At 31.9% G+C, this 26,471-nt stretch overlaps 3 protein-coding genes and 2 non-coding genes across 5 annotated transcripts; 3 read left to right on the top strand and 2 right to left on the bottom strand.

Annotated features, from left to right (window-relative positions):
• Nucleotides 1–100: 100 nt before the first annotated feature.
• LOC127243200 (probable inactive ATP-dependent zinc metalloprotease FTSHI 2, chloroplastic) lies at nt 101–5,127 on the bottom strand. The gene is made up of 12 exons (XM_051263091.1): nt 3,471–5,127; nt 3,179–3,351; nt 2,973–3,074; nt 2,722–2,886; nt 2,313–2,453; nt 1,991–2,149; nt 1,758–1,843; nt 1,520–1,598; nt 948–1,070; nt 741–797; nt 433–659; nt 101–143 (listed from the first exon to the last, which is right to left on the bottom strand). Exons 1-11 carry the CDS (start codon nt 4,825–4,827, stop codon nt 444–446), a joined length of 2,658 nt encoding a protein of 885 aa, XP_051119048.1. The 5' UTR covers nt 4,828–5,127; the 3' UTR covers nt 101–143; nt 433–443.
• Nucleotides 5,128–7,069: 1,942 nt separating this feature from the next.
• LOC127243508 (uncharacterized) lies at nt 7,070–7,770 on the bottom strand. The gene is made up of 2 exons (XM_051263566.1): nt 7,545–7,770; nt 7,070–7,434 (listed from the first exon to the last, which is right to left on the bottom strand). Exons 1-2 carry the CDS (start codon nt 7,626–7,628, stop codon nt 7,138–7,140), a joined length of 381 nt encoding a protein of 126 aa, XP_051119523.1. The 5' UTR covers nt 7,629–7,770; the 3' UTR covers nt 7,070–7,137.
• A 5,565-nt stretch (nt 7,771–13,335) lies between these two features.
• LOC127243387 (homeobox-leucine zipper protein ATHB-15-like) lies at nt 13,336–20,138 on the top strand. Its single transcript, XM_051263375.1, has 18 exons — nt 13,336–14,710; nt 14,862–15,021; nt 15,173–15,276; nt 15,433–15,523; nt 15,908–16,003; nt 16,084–16,197; nt 16,290–16,373; nt 16,479–16,634; nt 16,944–17,018; nt 17,126–17,232; nt 17,331–17,523; nt 18,186–18,371; nt 18,512–18,592; nt 18,701–18,835; nt 18,911–19,230; nt 19,311–19,416; nt 19,500–19,649; nt 19,750–20,138. The coding sequence occupies exons 1-18, from the start codon at nt 14,466–14,468 to the stop codon at nt 19,894–19,896; spliced, it is 2,550 nt and encodes an 849-aa protein (XP_051119332.1). The 5' UTR covers nt 13,336–14,465; the 3' UTR covers nt 19,897–20,138.
• Nucleotides 20,139–20,505: 367 nt separating this feature from the next.
• TRNAD-GUC (transfer RNA aspartic acid (anticodon GUC)) lies at nt 20,506–20,577 on the top strand. Its single transcript has one exon. It is a non-coding gene; the product is annotated as a tRNA-Asp (tRNA).
• A 68-nt stretch (nt 20,578–20,645) lies between these two features.
• On the top strand, nt 20,646–20,718 carry TRNAK-CUU (transfer RNA lysine (anticodon CUU)). Its single transcript has one exon. It is a non-coding gene; the product is annotated as a tRNA-Lys (tRNA).
• Nucleotides 20,719–26,471: the final 5,753 nt, after the last annotated feature.

The raw sequence follows: 26,471 nt of genomic DNA, 5'->3' as shown, positions 1-26,471 counted from the left end.
AGATAAATTATGTAAAATAATTAGAATCCGAATGTATCGGGATCGTATACTGGCCTCACAGATCAAAACGAGTCTTTACATTCAGTTCGTAAGCCACGCAAAATCGAATGTGTCGGGATTATATAAACACGATACAGGAACACCTACAAATATAAACTAACAGTAAATACATTAGTGTTAAATAAAAGCATATATTGTTCGATTTGCCTCGATCACCACCGTAACTATCCTCGCAAAGTTCTCTAATGTCAAATGTGACTCGGACACTTTCACTATTTTGTCTCGACAAAAAGCCTATCGAATCACGTCCGAATAACTTTCAACAGATGCCAAAAATAGTTCGACGCCATGTACCGTGATGCGAAAATCAAAGCTATATTACCAACAATATGAATACAAAACATTAAGATCAAAGAATCGGTTAAGAAAAACCTGTTTCATGCTCAAGAACGGCCCGGCAGAGCTGCTTGCGTAGTGTCTGCCAAAATGTTTTGAAGCTGAACTCGCTTTGATGCCCGGATGTCGAGTATGCTAGGCGGCATTGGCTGGATGCATCCATGTAAATCAACTAAATCGAAGAATTCCTTCTTAGTTAAGCTCTTCTTATCAACCAGATTATCGACCACAGCATCCATAAGTTTTCGGTTTTGCTGAAGAATCTGCAAGCGATACAAATTAACATCCTTACTACATAATCAAGAAAAAAAAAATAATGCTTTAAAAGTTCATCCATTTTCTACCATTTTTGCCCGTTCGTAGCAAACATCTAAGATTTCCAGGGCTTGTAAATCGATCTCCTGAAATCAATAAACGAATCTTTTTAAGTCCTTTAGCTATGAGAGGCATCGAGAATCCTGACATCATTCTTGTTGCCAGGCATTTCCCAAAAGAAATTGACAGATTTGAATGAACAGAAAAGGAATTGATAACGAGCAATAGAGAATCACATTTATTCTTTCCGGAGTCCAGAAGTTGTTCAAGCCGTAATGCTTTTCAGAAAGGCCACCAAGAACTAATGTCCGCGCAGCTGACCTGGCATTGTCGGCTGTCTCCGCCCAAATGGTACTCAGCTAGAAATGCCAAATTGTAGTGAAAGTAGTGAATGATTAAAATCGAACCTTTAGTGATACATTTACAAGAAGTCTAAAACAACTGAATCAACAGAAAGGTTTAAAAGATTTTTGAACATCGTATTTCAAGTCTTTTCATATTATAACTGAAACAATCAAAAGGATCACATACTACATAGATTCGAATATTTATTTCGCTTTAGAGATTATCTTTATTCCGAAATATTAGTCCTTTTTTCATATCTGTTAATGGTTGTTTCGTCTTCACCTCTCAATCTTAACTGTATTAACAACTATTTAATATTATGGATTGCTTAAAATCTAAAATTAGAAATTTATTAAAGAATGGTGACGGGTTCACGGAAACATGATCCTTAATTGCAGAAACATTCAAGGGGCCAAAGCAATTAGCAAACTCACGTGGATAATTTAACATGTAGTGTTATTACCTGATCCTTTCCATACCAAAGTTCATCAGCTGCACGAGGAGCAAGTTGGACAGTTATATGATCCAAGAGAGATTGTCGACTGCATAAGCATGAAGAATATAAGTTTGTTAAGAACACGAACACTCGATATAATGAATTTTGTTAGCTACACTAATACATCACCAATTAGAATATAGGACTTCGTGTATTCTTCCAAGTGAATAGAAATGTACTTGCAAAGTTTGGTGCTGAAGCCTACCTCAACATTCCTTCCTTAAATTTGATGTGGTCGATTTTGAAACGTACATAGCCCAATTCCCGTCCAGCTCTTGGAGCAATTGTCACCTAGCAAAACAAATACGGAAAACCAATAGTTCAATTGTTGTCCTAAAATGTGCATATCCGTAAATGGATAAAAATCATGATGGAAAGAAAAATAAAGTAATCTAGAAAGGAGACTTGTAAATGCAGTAGTATAGAAGAAGAACATACGAATTCGATATTTTTAAGGTCAGGGAAGTTCACAGCAGCCACCGCCATTGCAGCTTCATTAATGGCTACTTGCTTCCACGTCTCAGAGCTACGCTCCTTTTTATCCAGCATTCCCCGTTCTTCGATTTGTGCAGCTTGTAGCAAGTCATCAGTTGTGATCTGCACAAAAGTATTAGATTAGGTTAGATTAAACTTTTGTTATATCAACACAATCCAAACCTTATCGACAGATATGCTCATCAATACAATATATACCATTCCACATACAAATAACTTTTACAATTAAGAAATTTTTTTTTTTTTTTCAGTTCAAAGCAAATACCTCGGTTCGTCCATCACGCATCATGTTGATCGCTGCAACCTCTATGATGTTAGCTAACTCAGCACCAACCATTCCATCAGTCATACTAGCTACAGCCATATAGTCCACATCTGGAGCCATGGGCTTCTTCCGAGCATGAACCTAAAAACAGAATATTTAAATAACTCATTCAAAAAGAAGGTAGATATTGGGTGTGAGATTTCTTTATTAAAATAACGGTTTGTGGAATATTTTGTGAGAAGAAAATATGTATTTTTTTTTGGAAAAAATAGAATCCAAATAGTAAAAACTTATGTAAAAATTCAAAATGAACAAACTGGTAATCAAATGAACAAGAACATCCAACAAATAAAAGCTCGTGTATATAAATTACACATGTAAAGAAATTTAAGCAGGAAGAAAATAAAACCTGCAGAATCTCAATGCGGCCTATCAATCCAGGTTTAGGGATAAATATTTTACGATCAAATCTTCCTGGCCGTACAAGCGCAGGGTCCAAAATGTCGGGCCTATTTGTAGAGGCAATAGTAATCACTTCACCTCTGCCTTCAAAACCGTCGAGGCAAACAAGTAGCTGAAGCACAATTACAAGAATCACATATGAATATGGACCTAGATTGATATATAAATGCAAAGAGAAATGAGATGTGCTCTAGCGACCTGATTTAAAGTAGCGTCACGCTCTTGCCCACCAGATCCCTTAATTAAACCACGCTCTCTCCCGACAGCATCCAGCTCATCAATGAAAACAACTGATGGGGCCTGAGTAAATTAACACGATAGATAACACATATTATTGATTCTACGAAAACTATCTGAAATAGTGAGTTCAGATTAAATAACTACACACGAATAAAAATCCTCACATTTTCCCTTGCTTCTTGATAGAGTGCTCGAACACGTGAAGCACCAACTCCAACATATATTTCGACAAACTGAGATGCAGAAATGGAGAAGAAATTCACTCCTGCCTCGCCAGCAACAGCTTTCGCTAATAATGTCTTCCCCACCCCAGGAGGGCCACAAAGAAGTATTCCACCTAAATAATTTCAACAACATATCAAGATTATCAATGAAAGTTACAAACATCAAGGTAATGATAACAGCATATAGTACTTCCATTCTAACATTCTACAAGCGGCAAATAAATCACTCGACCTGGTATTTTCACTCCTCGCCTGCGATACATATCCCCATGTGTAAAGAATTTCACAATCTCCTCAAGCTCAAGACGGATTTTCCCAAGTCCTGCAACATCTTCGAACTTCACATCAACATCCCTTTCCAAATACTCCGGAATTCTCTTATTCTGAGCTCGTCTAACACGAGCACCAGACTGCATAAACTGCTTCGCCATCTTCATGTAAGGATTATCTTCCCCCTTGCCCCCTTCTTCATCATCATCCATACTCTCGATCCCCATCATTTCCTTCTCAAGCTCCCTCATCTTCTTCTTCTCTTCAGCCTCAGCCCTCTCTATCTTCAACCTATCCTCATAATCCTTCTTCTGCTTCCTATAGTTAAGCACAACTATGTGGTAAAATATATAGAAGAAAACAAACCCCAGAGCTGTCGAAACATTCGGATCGCTGGCTAATCGGTCCCATAACAAAGCCATCCGTTCCGAGCTCCTAGAGGCTTGGCGAATCGACTCCTCATACTTCTTTTTCTTCATTTCCATCCTTTTTTGCCTCATCTCCATTTTCTTCTGCATTTTAATGGCCTCCTCCATCTCCTCCCTTTCCTCCTTCATCCTCTCCAGCTCCTCATTCTTCTTCCTCTTAAACTCCTCCCTCATCCTCCTCAACTCCATCGCCCGCCGAGACTGAGCCTGAGGCTTCAATTTCACATTTGAAAACATCCTCAAAGGAATCTCCAACAAAAATCCTAAATAAGGCCTTGGAAATTCAGGCTGTTTCAATGGGGGAGAATATGCATTCATGCAAAGCCCATTCATCTGCAGCTCATCCCATTCTTCCCAAAATTTTGAATCATTCACAATTGAAGGCAATACAACTCTAGCTACTCTGTTATCGTCCAAGACAGCCATGATTACCTCCGGTCGATTCTTTAATTCCACCATTGGAGGCTTGATTACATGCTTGAGCCTATTTTGTCTTCTTAAATCCAAAAGCTCACTATAAGCAAGACGATTGGATACCACAGGAAGTCCTTGCGTCCAATTCTTCAATTCCTCGTAGCTTAGAGCTTCGGTCTTCTTCCCCGAACGCTTCTTCTTTTCGGATACTTTAGTGGCAGCGGAGGCTGATTGGGGCAGTGCGATTGAGATTACTGTCAGAGTTACGGGGAATTTGAGTAAATTCAAGGATGCTTTCCTGAATCTCGAATCTTCTTCGTCATCATCTAGCGCATGATTATTCCGATTTTTGGATTGATTGTTCTTCCCAAAATTGCACCGAATTGGGGATAGGGTTTTGCGGTTTTGAAAAGTGACACGATGGTGCAAAGGAAGGCCGGAGAAAATTGAAGAATGGAGGATGCAATTTGAAGCCATGAGAGCTACTGGCAAAAGCAGCAACAGCTAATCAGAATCAGAATGATTACACTTTGCCATTACAGAGCTTCTTCGGAGATGAAGACAAGCAGGATAAGGATGAAACTGGAGCAATTGGAAAGAATACGTTACAAATGGAGATGCAGGTGTCTGTATGCTCGCATTATAGTTTGTTGTCTTGAGGAAATGAGAGAACAGTGATTACTGCAGAGCCACCGCCGGCGGTGGTGGCGACGAGGGCTGCGGCGGTACACTGCCGGCCGCAGTAGAAGAAACCCAATTTTATGGATCAGAAAGAAAGCCCAATATTTATTTTTATTCTAAACTGGGCCGCGATTTTGGAACTTAAAATAATAATCCCTCTTTTCATATGCCCTTTTCACAAGGAGATATCCATTAGCGGGGGCGGTGGGAGTATTATATTTAGATGATTTTATTTATTTTTGAAAGATGCAAAAATCGGCAGTCGCTATCTGAAGATCGAGGGTTTGAACCCATGATCTTATGTCCAATTCCTACATTGGAATGTGATCCCTTGCAAGACATATTTAGATAATTTTGATAAATTGAGTTTGTAAGTGATATATTTATAAGTAAATATAATAATAAATCATATAATTAAATAATGTGTAAAATAACTATTTTCTAAGTGTGTTTGTTTTCAGGATTTTGATAAAATCCTACTATTCATCCAAAATTTTTTCTCTAGAAAAATCAAATTAAATACCTATTTTTTTTATTTTTTATATTATACTAAAAATTAATTTTAGATTCAAAACATCAGCCTATTTATATCACATCATACAATTATTTAAATTCAAAATTTTTACTATTCAAATCCCAACTCAAAATTCAAACCCCAACGAACACAAGAAACCGATATAGATTAGTCGACAAGAGAGTAATAAATGGTGTGTTTTTTAATTGGGAAGATTTTTTTAGATTTTCATTATGCATTAATTTTTTTATTATAAAAAATATCAAATCAAATATTTTATTTTATTTTATATTATATAAAAAATTAATTTTAATTTAAAATTTTTGCGATTCAAATTTAAATTCAAAATTCAAACCCGAAACAAACCCAAATAACTAATAAGCTATTAAGGTTTGTCTAAATTTTAGTTTGAATTTTTTTAATTTAAATTTAAATAATATTTTGATATAATATTTTATAAAATAAATATTATTATATTTATTATGAATAGTCAGAAATTAAATATAGGAATTTATGCTTTGAAATAAAAATCCAAGGCACTCATATTTTGGTATTTAAGTTACAATGTTTCACATCTTTAAAGTTTGTATTTAAAATTTATAATTAATATAATATTCAATATTATATAAGTATGTATATATAATGTGATGTGGCATGATGTTTTATTTAAAAATTTTATGTAATATTTTAAATGAAATGTAAAATTTTAATTTAATAATATTGGAAAAAATTAATAAATAATACTCCTTCCATCCATCTAAAAAGTATAAATATTTCTATTTTGGGACGTCCAATTACAAAGTAAATATTTCATTTTTTTTTACAAATACATTTACTTTACATCATATCATTACTTAGGAAAAAATGTCATTACACTACTTTTAATTGTCCAATATAATTAAAATACTATTATTTCTTAAACACCGCGCTAAAAGTAAATATATAGGTTTATATGGGGAGGGAGTATCAAACTGAAATCAAATTTTAAGAACAGACAATTGGTAACTTTCATCACCAAATTAAGATCCTAGTAGTTATAACAAAATATAAATATGTATATATATAGAGGTAAATTGTATAATACTCGTATTTAAGTGATATTTGTATGAAACATTATATGTATTATTTATTGAACCCTCTTGGAATTTATTTTTATTTATTTAGTCTTTGTATCACTGTTTTAACATTTATTTACAACAAATAGTATTATTTTTATTATATTATATCTTCTCAGTTATTTTAATTTATAATAAATAAAAACACAATTTTCTAAAAAAATATATATTAATTTTTATGTTGCTTATACAATACATTTATTAACCATTTCACAAACCGAGTATTCTATGGATTTCATGCTAGCACATAAAATTTTATAAAATAGTAATTAATTTTATTTATTTAAAAAAAAAAAAAAAAAAAAAAAGATAGATGTTAGGTATATGATATAATTTACCCTGTGCATGATAAAAATTGCAATTTTTAATCTATTGCAATTTGCAAGGGTAAAATAAAAAACAAAAACCCTAAATTAAAGCTTCAATTTTTGGCACTATGAAATGAAAATAACAGTCCGGAAGTACATTACTGATAAATCAAAAGGGAGCAGAAAGCGGCTGTTTAACCGATCCTCCGCCGCCGCCGCCGCCGGCGGCAGCAGAAGCAGGCGGCGGACATGGCGATTCCTGCGGGGAGGCTGCATCCTCCACCGAACACTGGCAACGCCCATGATTATTGATAGCGAGCACCTCGTCTGGCGGTGGATGATCAGCCGGAGCTCCGCCGTCGGAAACCACCGCCGCCGCCATCTCCGCCGGCGGCTTAAATTCCTGAATAAATACGGCGGAGGCTTCGTGAAGGTCGGTTTTCTGAACTATGTCTTCTGCAATTTCCTGTTTAATTACGTCATCGTAATACGGATCTGAAATTATTAATGGAAAACCCTAAAATCTTCTTATATATATATACAGAAAGAGAAGATATATATATAAATATATGATACCCTGGCATGGGTAAGCTGGCCTTGACTTAAGGTCCTGGGCTCCATTTCAATGGCGCAGCAGACGTTTGGAGCTGCCAGTGCCATGATCAATTATGATTTTGATTATGCTTCGAAGAAGAAGAAGAAGAAGAATCATATATATAAATATGTATATGTATATATATAATATGTTATATGTGCAGGTGGAAATTCACGTGTATTCATGTTATAGGTTTAAAGTTTTATCTAGTCGTCGGTTGGACTCTCGTTTTGCTGATATATAAATTAATGATATATTTTTATAATACGAAGATCTGAAATTTTTATGGTATGATTACTTGAAGTCTAGTTTCTTTTTTTTTTTCTTTTTTATTTATATGAGAACAAACAAATTACGTGTGACAGACAACACTAAATTAGGTGGATGAGAAAATTTAGTTTTAATTCATTAAAATTGTTCTTGTTTTAATGATTATCAACGAAATTGTTCTTGTTCTAATGTTTAATCCCTTTGGGTGTGTTTGTTTGGGGGGATTGGATTAGATTTCTCCTGTTCATCCCAATTTTTTCCCTCCAAAAACATCAAATCAAACACCTATTTTTCATTTGTTATATTATACTAAAAATCAATTTTACATTCAAAATATCACATCAACACCTATTTATATCACATCATACAACTATTTAAATTCAAAATTTTTACTGTTTAAATCCCAACTCAAAATCCAAACTCCCAAACAAACCCACATATTATGTAAAAAAACTAAAGTTGATTTTTTAAGAAAATGTTTAGTTTTATTAATTAAAGATTATTTCAATTAAAATTTTACTAGTATTGTGGAACTTCAAACTTAAATCCAAATTTCTAAAAACAAATTTTTTAATCAAAATTGAAATTTTTTTTAGACAATCACGTTACCTCTAAAGTTATTTCAGGTAGACTTACAAAAAAGTATATTCAAATTATTGACATAAATAATCTAATCAATTTATTTAAATTATAATAAATCAATTGGATTATCCAACGCCGGCTTAAATTTGTTTAAAACTCGAAATTTTATTAAAATTAAAAGTCCAATATATATAAATGAAATATTGACTTTGGTGGAAAGAAAGAAAGTAATTAATTAATTAATGTTAGGTTGGAAATTCTCGTGTGTGTATTGATTATGATTTATCACTTGAAAATATGCATGAGATTTTGGTGATCCATCTACATCACCATTTTTATAAATGTATATTATATATTGCTCACCCTAATTTAATGCATTTTATTTTATTTTTTTATTTAGTATAAATAAAAATACATATGTAACAATAAATAAAAAAATATATATGGATTGGTTGAGAATCGAGGGTCTCTTTGGTTTTTTAGTTCGATTCGTGGTTGAAATTATTTGGTTGATAATTGAATTATAATGTAATATATATTTAATTACAAACAAATTTAAAAATATATATTGAAAAAAAATTTGTTTTATAAATATTTTTATTGGTCTTTTACTATTCAATACAAAGAAAATATTTATTTTGGATAGTTAAAAGTAGTGTAATTATATTATTGCCCTTTTCTTTTTTGTGTAAAAGTAATGATGTGAGGTAAAGTAAGGGTATTTGTGAAGAAAGTGAGGTATTTAATGAAATGTTTACTTTGTAATTGAACGTTCCAAAATAAAAATATATGTATTTTCTAACTGGACGGAGGGAATATTCTTTTTATAAAACATCACAATTAAAATACTAAAAAAAAAAATTATATTCCCTCCGTTCGCCTCTGAGGATCACTTTTACATTTTACGTCATTGTACTTAACATTAAAATATCTTTATTTGTATAATTTTTTTTACAAATGTCCTTCAATTAGTATTACAAGACACTAATGAAAATATTCTTGTAATTTTTCAATTTAATTTTTTTTATATAATAATTAATATTCAATTATCAACGCGCAAAAAATAAATAGGATCGAAGTATTATGCAATTTACTTTTAATCAAATGATAATTTTATATTTTGGGCCTAATGATGGTCCAACCCATCTAAACAGCCCAATATTTGGCCCAAATTAATTTTACAAATGGGCCCATCCATTTTATGGTTAAAAAAAATTGTTGCATTGTAATTTATTTTAAAAATTTTTAAAATGTTATTATTTTAACTAAATGCAAAAATTTATAAATTAATAACTTAAAAAAAAACTTTTAAATAAATAGAAAAATATATATGGCCATGTTAATTTTTCATTAGAAAAGAAAATACTAATGTGTATTGGTGAAGTCCTCGCAGTAATAAATATTGTGGCAGTGGTAAGTATAGCATATTAATTAATAATACTATTAAATCTAAATTTTATAAGTATTATTTTAAATTTTAAAAAGATTTTCTAATATTTTATAATTTATATATATTGGGACGTTCAATTACAAAGTAACCATTTTATTAAATACCTAATTTTTCCCACAAATACCCCTACATTACATCACATCATTACTTTTATACCAAAAAAGTAAGGGCAAAAATGTCATTTTACTATTTTTACCTATCCAATATAATTAAAATACTATTATTCTTTAATCTCCGCGCCAAAAGTAATTGTATACTTTTAGCTTGGACGGAGGGAGTATATAGTTAGAAGTAGTGTAATGACATTTTTGCCTTTGCTTTTTGGTGTATAAGTAATGATACGATGTAAAGTAAGGGTATTTGTGGAAAAAAGTAAAGTATTTAATGAAATGTTTACTTTGTAATTGGATGTTCCAAAATAGAAATATGTATACTTTATAGCTGGACGGAGAGAGTATTAATTATTATATGAAAACGTAATTAAAATTTAAGCGAAAATGACAAATATATTTCTAATAGTGCCTTCTAATACTATATAACATTTGTGCAGAATATTATACAAATATAAGAATATTTTTAATGACAAAAAATAAATGAGACACACAGGAGAGATTAATATACAAATTACTACGTTCAATTTAAAAATTTACCAATTGTGTGTTTGTTTGGGGATTGAATTTTAAATCCAATATTCATCCCATTTTTTCTCCCTAAAACATTAAATCAAACACTTATTTTTTATTTTTTATATTATACTCCATCCGTCCCAAATACCCTGCAACATTTTCTTTTTGGTACGTCCCAAACACCCTGCAACATTTCCAAAATAAGAAATAATTAATTATATTTAATCTCTACTCTACACTTTATCCCCTCACATCGTCCAAATAAAAAAATAAAATATATATTTCTCTCTCCATCACATCACCTAATTTCTAAATTATCCTACTTAATACTACCCACCTAAAAACCCGTGCCAAAACCAAATGTTTCACCATGTTTGGGACGGAGGAAGTACTAAAAATCAATTTTATATTCAAAACATCACATCAACCCCTATTTATATCAAATCATGTAACTATTCAAATTCAAAATTTTTACTATTCAAATCTCAGCTCAAAATCCAAATCCGAACATACACAAACCAAATATACATTCTAAAATTAACGAGTACGACGCCACGTCATAAAATAACTAAATAATAAAAAATAAAATTAAGTATATAATCATGTGTGAATCGAAGGTAATAATGGAGGGGAGGATTGCGTTTTTAATATGATAGTGGTAAAATCGCTGTTGAATTTAATGCGGCTGGGGAAAGTAAAAGCGGGTGGTGCTTCAGAAACACGACTTTACCATGAAATGATTGACAATCAGTGAGTGGTTGGACAACACACAGCAGACAACACATTATTATTATTATTATTATTATTATTTTAATTATTATTATGGGCATTATTTTTTGTTAGGTGCCAATGTGTTCACATAAAGTCCAGCACAGTCCACTTAAATTAAAATTATTTGGCTATTGTCTTTTAGGATTTTTATTTTTTATTTTTTGTATTATTAAGTAAATTCATATCATTGAAAATATATTTTATATATGATATTATATTAAATTGCCACATAAATACAAACTATAAACATAAAAGACAACACAAACAAAAGTACAAACTAAATTGATCCTTTTTTATTTATTGAAAATATTATTATATATTTTAATCACATTTTATATTTTATATTTTATAATTTTTTATTTTAATTATATTATATAGTTATCTTAATTTATAATTATTTTTACTAAATATATTTTAAATTATTTATTAATTATATTTTACTTAAATTTCTGCAAGTAATAAACCCATATTACATAAGACATAGGGAATATATAAATTTTTTAATGTAATTTATTTATTATTACTAATTTGTAAATTATTAAATTCGATTGAAATATATTTAAATACATTCAAATAGTAGGGGTAATAGGTTTTTTCATTAAAAATAAAATAAAATATTAAGACTTCAATTTAAAATTTTTTCGGAGTCATGGTGTTCGCATTGAATATTAATTCTGTATGAATTTTCGAGATTATCATATCGGGGGAGTGTTGATTATTGGATATGATGTTGGGATTCCACTGCCTTGTAAGGGTGAAGGGCTACTCCACTTACAACCAATTGGTTTTAACTTGGAACCTCGGATTCCCGTCTCGACATGACATCAGAGCCTAGGTTAAGTCTTGTGCGCATATGCATGTGCAAGTTTCGCATACCTCTACTTGCACCTGAGGAGGCGTATTGGGACTCCCGTTTACGGATCTATGAATAATGATATCTTTAGCATCCGACATGATATTAGGTCTAACTAGGTCTCGAGTTTTTATTATTATTATTGGATAGTTTTTAAAGAGTTTTTGTTAAACATATTTTTCTATAGCATCAATTTTAGAAAAAGAACAGATAGTACATAATTTTTATTTTAAGAGCACAATTCTACGTGTACTAAAAATTGATGCTCTCTGAATATTTTTTCAATTTTTCGAAAAAAAAAAAAAAAAAATCTAAAGCGTCAATATACTATAATTATATATTAATACAAGGATATGAGAAAACAAACTCAAATATACTATAAGTCAATAGTATTTCCTCTGCCTAAAAATTTATGTAATTTTGTTTAGGTACAGAAACTAAAAATTAATATATTAATTATGAATTAATATATAAATGAAATAGAATATGAGTATTATATGAAATATATTAAATACTTGATGAGGTTAATAGAAAAATAATAGGAATTTAATTATTATGTGTTAAATTGGTTACTATAAATAAACTGTATATAAATTTAATAAACAACAAAAAAATAAATATCAACATAATTTTATATAAATTTTCAAGGATTAGTTATTCCAAGATTAAATTTCTCATGACTCAAATAGTTCTTTAATTTTGCATTATATTTTATTTTTAAAAATTAAATTTAAATATAGTAATATATGTATTTTTTATATAAGTATGATAAAAAAAAATAAAAAAAATCAAGTTTTCCTTAATATTTATCTGCACTTCCAATATCCATATTCCAGCTACTCATAACACTGTAGAGCTTTTTAATGAAATAAAATAAATTTTCACCCTTCTGATTCTAAATTCCAGCTAATCATATCACTGTACAGCTTTTTAATTAAATTAAATTATTTTTTCTTTCACGCTTTTGGTTCTAATTTAATATTCATGACATTAAAAAGAAAAATAATAAATTAATGACATACGTATAAACAAATTAATTAATTAAAAAAAAAAAAAAAAAAACAATTCTGTGAAAGAACAAGAAAGAATACATGAGATGAGCAGAGAAGAGAAGAGGAGTGGTTGACCGAGGAAGCGCATGCAAGGCGTAATCATGGCGTCCTCGATGCCCCACGCGAATCCTCTGCCATACCCTTTATCGATTCTTTCTGCTCTCTCTCCATTTACCTCCCTCGCCTTCTCCCTTCCCCCAATTTACTCTCCTGCCATCATTGAGATTTTCAGATTTGAGGCCTGTAGCTGCTGTGTTGTGATGATGTCTGCCGCGAGGAGAATTCGGTCATCGCGGATTCCGAATCTACCACTGTTGCTTTCCGTATCAGAGAGGAGAATAGAGACAGATATATATATATATGTTTAGAGAGAGAGAGAGGGGGAGAGAGAGACGGATATACGTGCGTACAGAGGGAAAAGTATTGCAAAAAAGCAGAAAATACAGTGGCAAAGGCAAAGCTGAGGGAAAAGCAATCCGGAGCATAAAACCAATCCGAAACAGTGAAGAGGCTCCACCAGGCACTCACTCCTCTTTCTCTCTCTCCCTCTCTCGATTTTTCTTTGCCAACAACCCCTTTTCGGTTTTCATGTCATTGATTTGAGCCAGATCCAGTTTTTCGCATTTGTGAAATGGATGTTTGTGTGGAATGTGGGGTGAATCGGAGCTGCAGTGCTTTGATATTTTAGACGAGTTCGAGCTAGAAGGTTCGAGGAAACGATCATGGAGTGCTGCGCGTGGTTCTGTTGTTCCGTTGTGGTTCGGAGGTTGAAGCTCGGAGTTTCGATCTTCGGTTAAACCGATTTCTTTTTCCCCTTTCTTCCTTCTTCGCTGTCTACTTGTGGTGAATTGCTAAATTGGGGAAGTATGAAGGATAATCTGTGGGATTGGAGGCATGCTTGGTGGATGGCAAGGATTATCTGAAAATTAGGGTTTCGTTTTGGGAGGGTGTGATTTTGGGGGGGACTGTGGCTGTCTACTCAATCCTTTTTATTCTTTTCCTTGTGCTTGGTGCAGAGTGTTGTTACCGTTCAATTTCAGCAATCTGTTGTCCGTGACACTTCACTGTTTCTTGCTTTCCGTGAGAGATTAAAAATACTGCCCATCTGTTGCTCAGTCAGAAACATTCCCAAAGGAAACTGTGTGTTTATGCTTGAGGTTTGGAGTTTCAGTCTTTTGTTAAAAGAGATGGATTCCTGTTAGTTGCTGCACTTGTGGTTGATCTTCTGTGGATTGGAAAGATTCGGGCTGGGCTTTAAGAGCCGTCGAGTTTCTTGGATCGGTTTAGATTTGTGAGTGATGGCAATGTCTTGCAAGGATGCTAATAGGGCTGCTGCGGCGGCGGCTGCCGCCGCCGCCGCCGCAGGGGGCATGGACAATGGGAAATACGTCCGGTATACGCCTGAGCAGGTGGAGGCTCTTGAAAGGTTGTATCACGAGTGTCCTAAGCCCAGCTCCATGCGCCGTCAGCAGCTCATTCGAGAGTGCCCCATTTTATCTAACATCGAGCCGAAGCAAATCAAAGTCTGGTTCCAGAACAGGAGGTGATTTCTCATTCCACAAAGATTTGTGTTTTTGCTGGCCTATGTTTTGATTTATCCATTTTGTATGGTTTTGTGCTTGAAAGTGTGTGTTTTTGTTCATATTTGGTTGAGTTGTTTCTATTTCAAAATTTGATTTTTTGGGTGTAAACAGATGCAGGGAGAAGCAAAGGAAAGAGGCCTCAAGGCTTCAGGGTGTGAACAGGAAGCTGACAGCCATGAATAAGCTCTTGATGGAGGAGAATGATCGGCTGCAGAAACAAGTATCACAACTGGTGTATGAAAACAGCTACTTTCGCCAACATACACCGAGTGTGAGTTCTCGTAGCTTCTCTTTTCCACATTTTATATATCGTCAATCTAATTTTGTTTGTTTATCTATTAAGTTTGCACATTGGTTGGTGATTCGGAATGGGGTCACAAGAAAGCTAACATTTTTTGATGTATATATTCATTCCTTTACAGAACGCACTTGCTACAAAAGACACAAGCTGTGAATCAGTGGTGACAAGCGGTCAACATCACCGCTCGGGTTCTCAGCATCCACCAAGGGATGCAAGTCCTGCAGGGTATGTGGTGGTGGGACTATGGTTGTTCCGTCATTTTCTTGATGGAAGTAAAGAAAGAGTCATATTATATATGTCCAATAATGCTGTGACTCAATTGCCTGCTGTGTGTTTTTGAGTGGCTAATGGAGTTATCTTCTACTTTTGTTTTCCTCCCAGGCTTTTGTCCATTGCAGAAGAAACTTTAACAGAGTTTCTTTCGAAGGCCACTGGAACTGCTGTTGAGTGGGTCCAAATGCCTGGAATGAAGGTGCAAAAGCCTTGAATTTGTAACTATATATTGTTATTTTTATCGTTGCACGGATAAGTCTTTTAAATATTGGTATGTTAAATAGCAGGCGTGTTCCACCTTGCATGTGCGCACGCATAAAGAGCGTGCATTATTTTAATTTTGCCCTATCTATGAAAAGCTGAGAAAGATAACAAGACTCATGTTACCTATAATCATTAGCACTTAAGGGCACTTTATTTTCTATGGTTAAATTTATGGCACTAAGAGCATCGGTTAAAAAATGATTTAGTGAGGGGACTGTATTGGGACTTGGAGGATACAGATTTTCATGAGATTGACAATGAATTTACTTTTCGAAAATTCTAATCGAATATCGTGTTTTTGTAAATTGATTTGGTGTAGCCTGGTCCGGATTCCATTGGAATCATAGCTATTTCTCATGGTTGCACTGGCGTGGCAGCGAGAGCTTGTGGTCTGGTTGGTCTTGAGCCAACCAGGGTAAGTCTTCTCCTTTTTTCTCCTGAGGTATGCGGAGTTTCAGTTCAAATGAAAAATTGATTGATGGGTGTGTGCTTCAGGTTGCAGAAATCCTCAAGGATCGGCCGTCATGGTTTCGCGACTGCCGTACTGTGGATGTTCTTAATGTGCTGCCTACTGCCAATGGTGGAACCATTGAACTTTTATATATGCAGGTGGTATATATTGCTATACATCATGAATAGTATGCTCAAACTTCTGCTCGCCATTTGGTTGTACTAATGAGGCTATTGATTTGTAATTTTAGTTATATGCGCCAACAACATTGGCGCCGGGTCGTGACTTTTGGTTGCTACGCTATACTTCAGTCATGGATGATGGAAGCTTAGTGGTATGCAAGTCAAGTTATTTTAATGTCACGTAATCGTCTTTCTTGGATTGTTTTGAAGATATATTTACCAGCACCTATATGATGATCGTCTAATATAAATTTCAGGTTTGTGAAAGGTCACTTAGCAATACTCAAAATGGCCCCAGCATGCCACCTGTTCAGAACTTTGTGAGGGCAGAAGTATTGCCTAGCGGTTACTTAATACGACCTTGTGAGGGAGGAGGATCGATTATCCACATTGTAGACCACATGAATTTGGAGGTACTAATTGCTGTTTTAGGAGTGCATTTGATTGTGTGAGATAATGCATTTCTTTTGCATTTGACATTTGATCTCTATCATGGTTGCCTACTTTCGTGTTTTTGTTGATGTTTTGTATGGAAATAAGGATTGAATGCAATGATTTTAAGGTAAAAGGAATATATTGAGTTGCGTAAACATGGGAATGAAACCAATAAAGAACAAACCATATGTATAGAAAATATTATACTATATAATGATTGAGATACATGATTGTGTGTTTTAGAGTAATTATTACATTTATTTATTTATACAATCCTGTTTCATCAGGCATGGAGTGTTCCAGAGGTCCTTCGCCCACTTTATGAATCTTCGTCAGTGCTTGCGCAAAAGATTACCATGGCGGTACGAAATATATGCTACTGCAAACTGCTGAGATGACATATAGGCTAATGTTTAATCACCGTTTGGATTAATTTCTTATCTTCTAACCTTTGTCGCCGCACTTGCAGGCTCTTCGTCAGCTTAGGCAAATAGCTCATGATGTCTCACAGTCTAATGTAAGCAATTGGGGCAGAAGGCCAGCAGCTCTTCGAGCACTTAGCCATCGTCTGAGCAGGTATTGCTGCTATGCTCCTCATTCTTGAACCTGCTTCATCTTCTCTTAATTGTGAATGTGCTGACTTGAGGTGCCTGACGATTATATCAAATTTTCAGGGGATTCAATGAGGCTCTTAATGGATTTGGCGATGAAGGGTGGTCGTTAATAGGCAATGACGGCATGGATGATGTCACTGTGCTCGTAAATTCCAATCCAGAGAAATTGATGGGGTTGAATATCTCGTTTGCCAATGGATATTCCTCAATCTGCAATGCTGTGCTGTGTGCCAAAGCATCCATGCTTTTACAGGTTAGTGTTCTCTACAGGATCATTGTTTTTGTTGCTTTATTATTATGAGTGAACCTTCTTCCAAAGCATAATGAAGTGAAAAAGTTCTTGAAGGCAGTAAACGAAAGAAAAATATGCCCTCTGTAAAATTCTCTTTCATTATAGACAATTACAACTGTGTCAAATATTTGATTAGTTGCATTATATTGCTAAAGATTAAATTGCACGATGATGATTAATAACATAATTTGCTCTACTACTTTATGATCCAACAAATGGGCCTTGGCTAGGTTTTAGCTGTAATCTGCTCTATCTGCCGAAGAAGATTTCCTTCACTAAGCTTGTGCAAGATTAGGTTAACTCCCATCACTTAATTTGGATTTGGGTTGCTCTTACACATTCTATACTTCTGAGTTGCAATGCTAATGCTAGCTATGTTTCATCTATTGTTGACGTAATACTTTTTAAGCCAAGATAAACGTCTGATGTGAGTTTTATCCTAATGGCCACTTGATTTCCATTGCTACTGCATTCAATGATTTCGCCTTAGATATTACCTTTAACTTCATACCTTCTTGCTGTATTAGTAATTTGCTCTTTTGGATAATCAATATTTGGTTGGTTTTGGCGTTCTTATATAAACTCAACTTAGACAATCCTTATGTAATTATCCTTGGATTCAGAATGTGCCTCCAGCGATACTTCTTCGCTTTCTGCGGGAGCACAGGTCGGAATGGGCTGACAACAACATCGATGCTTACTCAGCCGCTGCTGTTAAAATAGGTCCTTGTACTCTGTTAGGGACCCGAGTTGGTAATTTCGGGGGTCAGGTTATCCTTCCATTGGCTCAGACTATCGAGCACGAAGAGGCAAGCAAATCAAATTGCTTCTCATTAAATTTTTATCAACCTCTCTTATTATCTAAATGTCCAATAGATTACAACAATACTGGATTTTTGCTGCAAATGACTTTATTGTGAATATTCTTGTGTTTCTTGATGGCACTCAGCTTCTTGAGGTGATTAAGCTAGAAGGCGTCGGACCTTCTCCCGAAGATGCAATGATGCCACGTGATGTGTTCCTCTTGCAGGTCTGTAAATATTGTTCCCAAAACTTAGCTCATACACGTACTTAAAAGTTTCCCAACTGAATTAAACTTAAGTTAAACCTAAACACTTTGTTTCTTGGAATTCGGCAGCTATGCAGCGGAATAGATGAAAATGCAGTCGGCACATGCGCCGAACTCGTATTTGCTCCCATTGATGCATCTTTTGCTGACGATGCTCCTCTCCTGCCCTCGGGTTTCCGCATCATTCCTCTCGATTCTGGCAAGGTGAGTGTTTCTGCATCAATTCATACTTATCGATTTTTGCAGCGCTTTTTCTTTTAAATGGTTGATGTTATATAGGAAGCTTCCAGTCCGAATCGCACCTTAGATCTTGCATCAGCTCTGGAAAGCGGGACAGCCGGAAACAAGCAATCGAACGACATCACTGCTTCCAACGGCTCTACAAGATCTGTCATGACAATTGCTTTTCAGTTTGCATTCGAAAGCCACATGCAAGATACCGTCGCAACAATGGCTCGCCAATATGTGCGCAGTATCATATCATCAGTTCAAAGGGTCGCATTAGCCCTCTCCCCGTCTCATCTCGGCCCTCACGCCGGGTCTCCACTCAGAACTCCCGAAGCTCATACCCTCGCCCGCTGGATTTGCCAGAGCTATCGGTACTTTCTTTCACTCTACCCAGAAAAACCGTAATCAATTAATTTTCCGTCACTAAAGTAAATATTCTTTATCCCAACAGGAACTACATGGGAGTGGAGCTTCTTAAATCGAGCGGGGAAGGTAGTGAAGCCATCCTCAAAGCTCTCTGGCATCACTCCGACGCCATTATGTGCTGTTCTGTTAAGGTAAATAACCAATACCTCGAAATTACGGCTACAAAATTACTCATATTAGGTTTAATCTATATAATTCATCGTCGTTTGCACAGGCTGTCCCGGTTTTCACATTTGCAAACCAAGCTGGGCTCGACATGCTCGAGACTACCTTGGTGGCACTTCAGGACATATCTCTGGAAAAGATATTCGACGATCATGGAAGGAAGAACCTGTGCTCCGAGTTTCCTCAGATAATGCACCAGGTTAGCAAACATCGACATGTCGTTATACATTCACCGTAAGGTAAATATACTCTTTCTGAGGTTATGGGTTTTTTTTTTTTATTATTATTTTTTCCGGCAGGGTTTTGCATCACTTCCAGGCGGCATCTGCTTGTCGAGTATGAGCAGGCCGGTGTCCTATGAGAGAGCAGTGGCGTGGAAAGTTACCAACGACGACGACAATGCCCATTGCTTCTGCTTCATGTTCGTCAACTGGTCTTTCGTTTGATTTTAGGCTACTGCTGCCTTCGCTATCTATCTATCTATCTATATCTCTCTATCTATATATCTATGTATCTATCTATCTGTGGTACTTAGCAGCTTTTACTATGGACGATGGTATTTTAGAGTGGGTTTAATTTCATTTTGTCGACTTTGATGGTTATGTAATGCTCTACTAAGAAACAACTAGTACTTGTTGGCTTGGCTTGGCTTGTTGCTTTTGTCTTAATTCCATCCACGTGAAAACCATGTTTTTTTTTTTTTAATTTTAAAAAAACATATATATATGTATGCGTGTTAATCGTTTATTAAAACACATTATAGTAGTCTACAAGATATATGTTATATATCTAGGATAATTATGGATGGTAATATAACATAGGCACATGTATGAATTGATAATATACAACATAGTTTATTTTATGATTAGTTTCAGAGGTATATATTAATATAGTGTAAATTTAGCTGACAATATAATATTCCCTTGCTATGTAAAAATATGATTATTTATTTTGGACATAAAATTTAATGGTAAATAAATAATAGTGAAAACAATTCAATTCATAACGTAACTGTAACACTTTAATAAATACTTCTTCAAAGCATTACCAACAAAGTCGTTGTAGTATAGTGGTAAGTATTTCCGCCTGTCACGCGGACGACCCGGGTTCGATCCCCGGCAACGGCGTTTCTATTAATTTTAATTTAGTTATTTAAATATTTATATATATTATATTATTTCAATAACCAACAAGAGCCCGTCTAGCTCAGTCGGTAGAGCGCAAGGCTCTTAACCTTGTGGTCGTGGGTTCGAGCCCCACGGTGGGCGATTTACTTTTCATATTTAATTTTCTTCATATTGGGCCTGTTGTATGAATAAATAATTATGAGAAGGCCCACTAGGCCCAAAACAAGGAAAGCGCACCTCGTGGAGAGAGAAAGCGTGTCGCTGTCCGCACTAAAAGCGTGTGTTTGCCAGATTAATCGTGCACGCGCTTTGTCCTTATTTTTAAATTACGGAAAGCGACGTCAGATGAATGTGTTATATATGGGGGTATATTGGTCATTTTAAAGGAGGGTCGGTTGTGTAAAAAGATATGGGGCCCACACCGGAAGCTTTAGAATCTGTGGGGCCTACCCTACACAGTGGTCATTTTTATAGCTTTAAAAAAGATTTATTTTTATGCGGCAAGCCGACGTGGTTTTTCGTCAGCCGTCAAATGATGTGTGAGTATGGAGAACTGCTGCCCATGAACGTCAGTTTGTTTGCGGCTCCATGGACCTGTGATCCTGAAACTTTCTGAACCGTTGGTTGCTCTTGTGTCTGCGGTTACCGTGGTTTATTTAGTACGGAATAAAATTTTAAATTTAAATAATTATTTATTTTGATATAAAAAAATTAATATTATATTTTAAATATAAAATTATTTTTTAAAAGTATTATATAAAAAAAAATATGCATTTAATTTGATTTTTTTTTTTAACATGAAATCTGATCGGCAGCTATTAAAATAAATTCGTAGTTGAACCTAATACTTTGCAAATTAGATCCGACAAAATAAGTGACCTAATTGATGTTATTTTTAAAATAATTTTTTGTCAATAGTAGAAATTTGATACTCCATCCGTCCCATTGAAAGGTTACCATTTTTTATTTTAGTCCGTCCCAAAACAAAGTTAAAATTTTCTAATTTAGTAATTAATTACATATCTAACATAATAAATATCATTTCAACTTACAATTTATTATGTCATTACTTTTATATTACACCATACTAATAGGAGTATTTTTATTCTTTTTACTATAATTTAATATAATACTAATATTAAAAAATCTACGTGCAAAATGCAGTATAAATTTTCAAACAAAAATACTCTAGTTTACCCTTTTTTTTTTAAGTGTAATTTGATGTTTATTGACATATATTTTATAAATATACTCTATTAACTTTTTTTAAAAAAAAAATTAATAATTCAATAAAAAAACATTAATTTTTATATTTATCTTAACATACAAAAATACAAAACTAACATAACCCTTTTCTTCAGGGTTGTTTGCTCAATATTTTCTTTTCAATATGATTTAAATATATATATTTTATTATTTCATAAAAATTAATATTCAACAAAATAATTAAATCATTTTTTATGAAAAGATTTCTGAAAATAGTGCAGATTTTTTAAATAATTAGTAAATTATAAACAATTTTTATCATATAATTTATGAGAATAAAATAATACACTTTTATGAAATAGTCATACATTTTATTTAGATTAAATTGTACAAAATTCACCTGTAATTTCATGAAATTACACCTAATTTTTTATACTTTTAAAATTGTATCAAAATTCTTCGTGGTTTCATAAACTTTGAGTCTAACCCCTCAGCGGTCCTTATATAACGGTATTTGACCTAAATGCGCTTATACTGCGAATAAATTTTAAAATTCCTAAAATTAAAAATATATTTATTTTTTTATATATTTAGCCTAAAAAAAAATAAAAATAAACTCTTAAAACTTGAGAAAAATAACTATTTTTGAGTATATTTATTATTTTTTGAAGGTAAATATAAAAAAATATATATTTGTAATTTTAGGGGTTTAAAAATTAAGATTATAACATTTATTCGCAATTTGAGCGCATTTAGGTCAGATACCGTTAAATAATGACCGCTGAGGGGGTTAGACGCAAAATATATGAAACTACGAAGGAATTTGACACAGTTTTAAAAGTACAAAAAATTTGGTGCAATTTTACGAAACCACGGATAAATTTTGTTCAATTTAGTCCTTTATTTAAATTGTTATACACAAATTGCATATTTTTTATTTATATCTATTTGATATCACCTAATTATCAATTTATATTTATTTTTCTCACTAGCTTAGAATACTAATTCATATAATATTATTATTTTTTAAATCTATTATAATATTTTTTAGCCTATTCAAATACGAAAAGGCATATCATTAAAAATTAAAAAAAAAAAAAACAATTAAATGGAAATTGTAGTGTTGTACAAATTTGTAATATAGTTGGCGACAGCCTATTTGGTAGTGTTGATAGTTACAATGTAATTAATATGGTGGAACCGGTTCGGATATTTGTAAATATATAGGTATTTGATATCCCAATCGAATCGAACAAATACTCGAAATCGTGAACCGTATTCAAATCGAAAATAATTCAAATCGAACCGAAATTAAAAAATAATATATTAAAAAATAATTAAAATTTTAATTAAATCAAAATATTTTTAAATATTTCAAATATCCAAATCGAACCGAAACCGAATCGAATATAATTATTAATATAAAATTTAAAATATAATAACATAAATATATTCGGTTTGGTTAACCGAATAAATATCAAATATGCAGTATTTGTATTCGAACCGAATTTGCTCGGTTAACCAAAAATTCGGCTCAATTCAGTCGATTTAACGGTTCGACAGTTCGGTTTGATTTTTTTGCTTACCCCTACTAATTAATGCATTAAATCTCATGGAAATTTTGGTTGAAATTTCATTAATTAGATGCCTAAATAATTTATATCAGTTGCCCTACTTTCAACTACTTTTTTTTTTTAAAAAATAAAATAAAAAAAATAAAAATAATAATATACTTTAAAATACAAATACTATTATACTCTTTTTACAATTCTTTTTATGTCACTGACATTTGTATTATACTCTTTCCGTTCTGTAACAGATGACTCTTTTTTTTTTTTTTGCATTCTATTAAAGATGACTTTTTTTTATTTTCAGTAAATTTATTCATCTTAAATATATTTAAAAAATATAAATTAATTTAATTAAATTTCTAACCTGTTAGACGTAGACCACTTATAACCATTTTATTTCTATCCATCTCCTAAATAAATAAATATTTTTATCTATATTTCAAATTTCTTATTTTTAATAAAATTAGTTTTAAGTTAATTATAAATAAATAAATAAATTTTTTATTTATTTGTATTATATAAAATTTTATTCTCTACCAAATAATATTCACATTGTATATACTTTATTAATTTATAATGCTAAAAATATTTAAAATACCAACAACACTACTCATATAAAAATATAAAATAACATCATAATTTATTATTAATAACTTACTAATTTACTCTACCTAAAATACCATGTCTTAAGTAAATGGATCATCTTGACCAAGACGAGGGGAGTATTATATAAATATATATACATTAATGTAATCTATTTGAAAGAAATAAATATTATAAATATATTGAAACATAAGCAGATATACAAAACAAATGAATTTTATTTTATTTTTTTTAAATATACAATTTTCACTATTTCTATAAAAAAATATATATTATTTTGAAAATATAATAAATAAAGACTATATATCACTTGACAAAAATTCCTTAAAAGTAAATTTAAATAAAAAGATTCATTGTTATGATGTTTAATTTTATATTTTTATTATTTTTTTGTAAAAATATACATTTTAAATAAAATATACTATTTGAATAAAAAAATTAAAATGTGTGTTTGTTTTAATTTTTTGAATTAATATATATTTTATGTTATGCATAAAAAATTATGCAGATAATACTCTCTTTATTTTCTAATTTTGTGCTCAAAATTTTCATACACCCGTTTCAAATTGTGGAATTTTGATCGAGTCTTGTTGGTATTTTTTATTTTTTTTATAGTATAAAATGCAAATAATAATATAATTTTTTTATTAAAAAATAAAAATACTTTTAGTAAGTAAACAAAAACAAAAGTGAACACAATTTTAAGAGACGAAAAAGTACATTTTTTTTATTGAATAATTTATCTTTTTGTGAATGTCGAAAATATATGACTTCTTCTATCCACATAATTTGTCCATATTTTTTATTTTCGTTCGTCCCACATAATTATTTTTTTTTGGAAATATAATTATACCCTTTAATTACATTTTAAACTTTATATTTTATAATTTTTTTAAATCTAAATTAAAGTATTTAGTTATGTTAATTTTAATTTATAATTATTTTTACTATACAATAATTATTTTTATTAATACATTTTTTAATTAATTACTTATCGTGCTTTATCTAATTTTCATGTCTACAATAACAAGCCCAAATTATATAGAACGGAGGGAGTATATATTATGTATAATTATATATTATATTTTTTTAATAAATTTCATCCAGCTCAATAAAAAATAAAATAAAATTGATTTAACACACCCTAAAATTAAAATATGAAAGTAAAATTCAAAAGAATATTCAAAATATTAAAAAGAAGTCTATATTTTAAATTGTCAAGTTTGGACAAAACCCACCTAGGATTCTCGGTCCAAACATCTATCGCTTTAGACCCTATGATTCTCTGCAGCTCCCGGGACTAGAATGCTCTACGCCGATAACACTCATAACAGTGTATGCGTGGTGTGAATTTCGTAGGGAGGTGTTGAGATCCAGGACTCGACAAGACTTGACTATGTACCCTGCTCCTGTGGGGGCGGTTATTCTGAAACACGTTTTTTTTCTTTGGCTTAATAAATGCTTTATTTCGTTTCTATTATAACTCTGTTCATTTTTTAAATTTGTCTTAAAAAACTTTGGACACAAATATTAATATACGAGATTTTGATTGATATTTATTATTATTTTTTATTTTTTATAGTAAAAATAATATAAATAATTGTATCATTTTTTGCTAAATAAAAATATCTAAACATTCTTAAGAGACCAAATAAAAATAAAAAATAAGCACAATTTTAAATGACAAAGAAAATATTGCATTTTTTAAGAACAACAAACTACATTTTATATTCATATTATATTTAATAATAATTTTATTTTAAAAATTATATTAATACCTATCAAATAAATATTCTAATTTATAATTTAACTGTTTAAAACCATAAATCCAATTCCAATAAACATAACCTTAATGAATTGCAATTTTTTATTTCATAAAATAAAATCAAAATTACTTCTTTATTGTTCAAATTTATATTTAACTTTTTTTTTGGGTTGTCATCCAAAAATATTCTCATTTTTTTTAAGTAAAAAAATATTATATTTTTATATTTTTTTTTACTATAAAAGAAAATAATAACTATTATTATTTATTTTTATTAAAACTCGTTTCCAGTCAAATGAGTACACATTTGCATATGACAAAGGAAGTATATCAAATACAATTTACTTAATAAATATATATGAACTATTTAATATTTAAAATATTATATTAAAATACTATTTAAATAAAAATTAAATTCAAACACCAACAAAATAAATTGGAAATGCATGTATCATTATATTTATAAATTTTATAAATGTAAATTTTTCCTTACATGTATATATCTATATGGAAGTATATACATTGATAAAAAAAGCAAAATAAAATTAGAACACAAAACACGAGGACCACCAACTCAAGCCAAACTCTGATCTACAATCTCCCTGCAACTCCCAGGACTCGAGATCCCACATCAATCCAACCCATTCATTCACCGGACCCCACCACACGATCCACCTTCCAGCGGTACAGATTGCATCCGCCTCAAAGATCCGGGACTTCGAAAAAACACCCTCCCCCAACAAGGCCTG

This window comes from Andrographis paniculata, unplaced genomic scaffold (assembly GCF_009805555.1).
Source record: "Andrographis paniculata isolate CXL003 unplaced genomic scaffold, ASM980555v1 Contig95END, whole genome shotgun sequence".
Lineage (NCBI taxonomy): Eukaryota > Viridiplantae > Streptophyta > Magnoliopsida > Lamiales > Acanthaceae > Andrographis > Andrographis paniculata.
Note: the sequence above shows the minus strand (reverse complement) of the source record. Positions and strands in the feature narration are given on the sequence as shown.